Genomic DNA, 6,327 nt, shown 5'->3' with positions numbered 1-6,327 from the left:
GGTTTTATAAATTCTATTGTAAATTCAGGTAAAGAGGCTGGTACAGAATAGTACCATCCAAGAGAACTACAACACGAGCCATAATGTAATTTAACGTTTTATAATGGCCACATTAAAAAAAATGTGAAATTCATTTTAATATTTAATTTGTCCCAATATATCCAAAATATTATCATTTAAAAATGCAATCAATATAAAAATTACTAATAAGATATTTTACATTCTTTCACCTTAAGTCTTCTAGTAGGCCAAGGTCCTTAGTCTATTAAAAATGCTGTCCCCTGGGCATCAGAAGCCTCAGGAGGTAAGACTGCACTGTAGTTTCTTGTTCTTATAACCACCAATCAGTTCACAGACATGAAAACATGCTTTGAGCACAACACACTGGGTTATATTCACAGGCTACAGATCTAGCTCATTCAGCTTAAGGATTATTTAATTACGAGTCTAGGCTCAAAACAATCTCCCTATGACTTAAATGAACTTTTTTGATGTCCTTTGAAGTGTAATGTCATTTTGGCCTAGTGTGAGTCTATTATATGTTGGTAAACTAAGGAAATGTGCATATGTAAACATGCAGTCTATCTAAAGATTTCCTTTCGATAACATTTTGTAGCAGAAGACCAAACATGACATTAATTCCCTACCAAATAACTAGAATTGATGAGCCTTAAAATAGCTTCAAAGAAAGAACCCTGCTAGAGCACAGAGGGGTTTCCAAAGTACATCTTCTCTGGGCTTCTCTGACAAGTTGAAAATTAGCACACAATAAGAACATACAATATATGCATTTAACTTTATTTTCTCCAAGTAGAAGAAAGTTTCACATGCTGTTCATACTTTTGGAAATTGCTTCAGAAGATTTTTCTACTCTAAATATAATTTCTCTTTAATAGTTAAATAAGTGTTAACCAATAAAAGGTTAAGTATAAAGAACTTTTAAAAATTAATTAAAAAACAAAACACAATAGGAAAAAAGGTAAGAGACATGAAGAAGAATTTCCAAATTCTTACTTAGGAATTACCATAAGAAAACATGTTCAACTTTTTAGTAATCAAACACGTGCAAAACGAAACCACAATGAGATACCATTTTACATTTTTCGGCTTGGCAAAAATTTGATTCTGAGGATCCCGAACATTGGACAGGATCTACAGTACTGCAAATTCTAGGATACCAGTAAAAGTGGAAGCTGGTACCATGACTTTGGAAAACAATTTGGCCTTATTTGATAATGTGCTTTATTGTAGGACGCAGCAATTCTACTCAAGGTATACAACCAGTCTTTGTTATGTGCACCAGAAGTCATATAAAAGAATGTTCATAGCAACACTGCCTTTTTCTATTTCAAAGAAAGTTGCAGTTCAATATCCAGGGACAAGAGAAGGGAAAGGCTGTGATACAGTCATACAACGAAGTAATACTTAGCAGTGAAAATAAACCAGGACACTTGTTACAAAATGATAGTGCCCAACTGCAATGAACATAAAGTGACAGAAGGATACAGTTTAATGCCATTTATTATTATTTAAAGTACATATAATAAAGGAGGTAAAATGATAAAGGAGAGAAAGGCTATGATCCACAGAGTTCAGAAAAGGGGCTCCCACTCTCAAACAGGGATGGGAGAGGGTCAGAGAAGAGCACACAGTGCCTCAAAGGAAAGGCAATGAGCTGGTGGCAGGCACACAGGGGTTTATTACTCTTTATATTTTAGTGTGTGTGTGTATATATATATGCGTATATATTCCATTGCATGAAATAATTTTAAAACCTGGAAGAAGATTACACATAACATTTCTTCGGATGATGAACGGAGCGCCACGAACTGACCTCAACTCTATCATTCATCACTCGGCAGTAACTGCTGCTCTTGAGTCTGTTTTTCTCCTCCTTTAGGGTGGAGACTATTGTCCTGCTCAGATAGTACCCATCGCATTCCAGGGGCTCAACACATGCTGACTGAAAGAATGACCAAACCAACCTGACCTGCATTTCTAGAAGAACTAGGAAAACTGAAAATCTGAGGTGTAAGTGGATGTGATTACCTGGCTCATTTGGTTTCACAATTTAGCACTTTTCCTTCAACTTACAGCCTGTTCTCTTTTATATCCTCCTTCGCCCTCCTTCTGTCTTGATTGTTTAAGGTCTGAAATAGTTCAATGATGAGATCAGCCTCAGACTCTGCTTTCAGAAATGTCTTCTCCTGCTTTCAGAGAGGGCTGCTTCAAAGGGGGGCCCTGCTATTTAAGGGTGGCAGCTACACTGTACTTGGTTTTTTGCACCCAATTAAGGGAACAAATCCACCAGCCCGTGGCTTCAGTGTACTCAGGAAACTACAGTCATCTATTGGAACCAACCAAGGGAATAAGAGATTTAATGTGTCCTTGGTCCTGGTCACTGCCTGAGAGGATTCTGTGATCACCTCCCAACACACATACACACAGGACCACATACATGTTTGTCTCCTCGAATGGTCAAATGATCCATCCGCATTTTTACAACTCATGTGCAGCACTGAGGTATGAGGTTCATCAACGGGAGTACAAGGATAACATCCCAACTAAACAGGAAGGTTTCAACCAAACACAGAACTAAAATTAGAAAAGGTATAAGAAATGGGAGGGAACAGACACTCCATTTTCAGAATATGTGTTTTCTGGAATTTATTTCTCTTTAATGCTGAATATAGAATCTGAGATTTCACTAGTGCCTTTAGAGACAAACGCACACACACTGAAATCTAAAAACAATAATTATGCAGATCAGAGTGGCCCTGACACCTAAGAAATGCTGTTAAAGTATTTCTAGAAAAAGCAAAACCCTATATAGCAAAATCAAATTAAAAAAAAAAAAAAAAAAGAAAGAGGCTTTGGTACCTTTCAAAAACAGAAGACAAAAACAAATTTAGTTCATTTTTAAATTCATGTAATACAAAAATAGCTAGGTGTTTGAAGGAATCTATAAAACAGAAACAAATCTAAAATATGTCAGAGTCAGAGAGAGAGAAAAAAATCTTCCTTTTCTCCTCTTTGATTTTAATAGAACACCAGAATTAGGAAAAATAAGTATTTCCCCAACTAAATTTTCTTTTGGTCTGCATATACCTAGCAGGATGGCACTATGTATTTTACCTAATTTTAAACTAGCATCGTTTTATTTTTAGCAGCAGATGTCCTTTGTCCCAATAAGCCTACTACAAGAATAAAAATTCTGAAACACCTTTGATATTACATCTACATCTGCAACTCCCACCTATTTCTTTCCTAGGTTTTTAAGACTCTGAATATTCAAATCTAAAGGCAGCTAGTTAAAGAAGGGAACAGGAAATCACTACACATTTGGAATTTAGCTGGTAAAACAGTACAAGGAAAGAGACGATATTCTCTGAACACGTGGTCCCAGAGAGCAATCCGTCAGTACTCTGCAGAGCCTGGCTACTGCAGCAAATGCTACACAGTGTGCTCCCACCTCCCTCCTAGCAAGTACAGGACCAGCCCGGGCTGGTCTCTCCTATTTCTACGCTGATTTAAAAATAATAATAATAATAATAATAACAATAATGAGGTGAGGGGAAGACGACGTGTGACCGGTAGCAATTCAGCAATACCATCCATCTAGTCTGTTTAAGAGAACCATTCTGGTCCTCCTATAACCACAGTACTGCAAAAGTTTTAGGACGAACAAAGCTGAGTAGCTGTCTTTGTTTAGCAAGTATCATGTTGATTCCACAACCCCAGAAATTAACTTGCAAGGCCTCAATCTTACCAAGTTGGTTCTTGGCGCTCATTGGCAAGAGCAGACTAAATGTAAGTTAGATCACTGTAGCATTAAGCTTTTAAAAACTGTTGTACCTGCAAAACTCTAAGTCTTATCAGAAGACACATTTACTCAAACACAATATCCAGTTCAAAAAAAAAAAAGTTTCCTGGATAGTCCCTGGGATTTATCAAATGGAATTTGACCTGGATCTTATTTAATGCCAACTAAGCAGTAATACCCATGATTTCACAACAGCTTTCCTTGGAGAGAAAATTGTGGCTCATGTATTTGTTCCAGTCAAGAACTCCGGCATGCTCTTCTTCTGGTTGTAGTCCTGGGCTGCAAATCTCAGGCTGGGATTTCAGCGGTAGCATTCGACAAGTCTGTTAGAGTGGTCCACATTTAGTTAGTTGGAGGGTGAGAGAACACACGGGACAGGGCTTTCATTCTTAGGTCCTTTCAAGTTTTTACATCCTGCTCAGAATCTGAATGACAGGTCTAGCATCAGGATGCTAAGAACAGCAGAATATTTTAGGCAACCCTCTAAAAATTTATCGTATTCAAGACTATTTATGTTTGGCAACTAAAAACCCTACAGACCGTGAGCAGGGACAAGGATGGAGAAAAGCAGCCTCTGCCCAAAGGAAGTCGACACGTTCAGCATCTGCTCCAAAGGGAGGAGAGAGTCTACATGCCAAGTACAATTCAGAGCTATTCTGACAGCCCCTTTCTCATCTACACTGCTCGGAAAGCTCACTGGTATCCATATATGGAATGAGAACATGCATCTACATTACTCTGAAGAATCTGGGACTGTACATTGGCCAGAAATAGGAGCAAGCACTTAAGAGGTCCCGTGAAAAGCAACCGAGGAAAAAAATGAAATTGTACCCCAATATTAGTATCTTTTAGTATGCCTGATCAAGGCTCACAAAATATATCTAACCAAGATCTTCCTTTCTCAAAAAAAAATATAATCCATTCACAAAATAGAATAAGCAGCTGTTAGGGAAGCTGCTTTTAAAAATATGTTACTTGTGCATAAATAAGTTGCTAGAGCTGAAAATCCCTTCAGATAGGAGTCAGATCATTTCCCTATAAATTTACTATCTAATTAGTACACCTCCTAAAATATACCTTTTAAGCTGTCTTTTACATTTAAATGAAACTTTTCCCTTGCAAGAGATGAGGAAGCCTGTATTTTCCAAAATACCCACTATTTTTATCCCTGTAACTTGGTTCTGATCACACATTGTTGCGACAGTGATTTTTGGAAACATCTGTAGGATTTTGGAGGATTTATGGAAATAAGAGTGTCCATTACCAAAGGAGGCTAGAACATCTTTTTCTATAGGTGCTATTACAAACCCCTGGAAGAGTGACAGTTGTGACTTTTGCAGCAAAGATCTTCAGCCCTTCATCAACCAGCATTGCTTTTTTTTCTTTCTGATCAAAAGATTCTAATAGCCTGGCAAACTAATTTCAGTAGACAATCCAGGCTGCTTAAAGAGAGACAGGTCTGAGCAAACTGGCATCAAACACAACCTAGGGCACATCCAACATTTTCTCTCCAGTGGTGCCACCCACTTTATCTTTCTGTCACGAAGGAAGCACACCTGTAACAGGTTAGAGTACCTCCAGGTGAATGAGGCAACGGCAGGCAATTCTGAAAATAAGAAAAAACCACCACAGTCCTGATTTGGTTTAAAGCAATCATGCAATCCCATTATACCCATGTCTTCCAAAAACACCTTTTCCATGGCAAGCAAAGTTACTGATGATGCACGTGGCTTTAGTCACAGTGATGCATTAGGTAAGCAGGTGTGTGCTGAGTACCAGGGGGCGCTCCAAAATGCATCTCCGTTATCTTCCACTTGTCTTCTCTAAGGTTCTGCCTATTTATTAAAAAAAGAAGAAAAGGTCAGTTGTTGCCTTGGGTTGTCAAGAAAATTCACCCCGGCAATGATATTTGAAATGTCAGGAATGGAAATGTTGGGAATCACAATAAATCACCCCCATGTGATTGATGACAGCAAATCCTAGATTTCAGGATCAGCACCGATTTCAATCATACCCACCCACCTGCCAAATATAAAAGGGGAAAGGAAGCCACGTGTTCCAATGACTGTTGAGTTCCTCTCAGAGGCACTGTTCCACTTGTACCTAGGTGAGTGGGATGTGTGTGGGTACTTCACTTGGGGCCTGTGGAGGGCAACCAGAGGTGAAGAACAGCACCAGTGTGGCCAAAACTCTTGGTAAATAAGCTGCTGCCCCAATTCCCCAAGGGCCACCTTTGGCCCTCCTCCTAGGACAGCTCCATGTTTCAGCCACTAAACAGACACCTGCCATAGCGGGGGCTTCTGAGACATGCTCAAGCTAGCTCTGGCTGGTCAGTGCCCAGGATTTACTGGCTGTTATGTATTTTGAATATCACCCCTGATGGGGAGGGATCCCAAAGCAGAAACCTCTACTCCAGGCCCAGCTTTGAGTCTAATTAAACAACAAACTTGATGGTTTTCTACCTGAAAATTATTATATCCTTTTCTCTTAGGTATGTACCATGG

General features: G+C 38.9%; 1 protein-coding gene across 1 annotated transcript in view; it reads right to left on the bottom strand.

Annotated features, from left to right (window-relative positions):
• Positions 1 to 777: 777 nt before the first annotated feature.
• SH3BGRL2 (SH3 domain binding glutamate rich protein like 2) overlaps positions 778 to 6,327 on the bottom strand; it is a 59,838-nt gene continuing 54,288 nt past the window's right edge. Inside the window, exon 5 of the mRNA XM_026507025.4 lies at positions 778 to 5,658. Within this exon, the coding sequence (XP_026362810.1) occupies positions 5,647 to 5,658 (12 nt within the window). The 3' untranslated portion in view covers positions 778 to 5,646. The remainder of the gene's footprint in view (positions 5,659 to 6,327) is intronic.

This window comes from Ursus arctos, unplaced genomic scaffold (genome assembly GCF_023065955.2).
Source record: "Ursus arctos isolate Adak ecotype North America unplaced genomic scaffold, UrsArc2.0 scaffold_29, whole genome shotgun sequence".
NCBI classification, from domain to species: domain Eukaryota; kingdom Metazoa; phylum Chordata; class Mammalia; order Carnivora; family Ursidae; genus Ursus; species Ursus arctos.
This window is presented reverse-complemented; position numbering and strand designations above follow the sequence as displayed.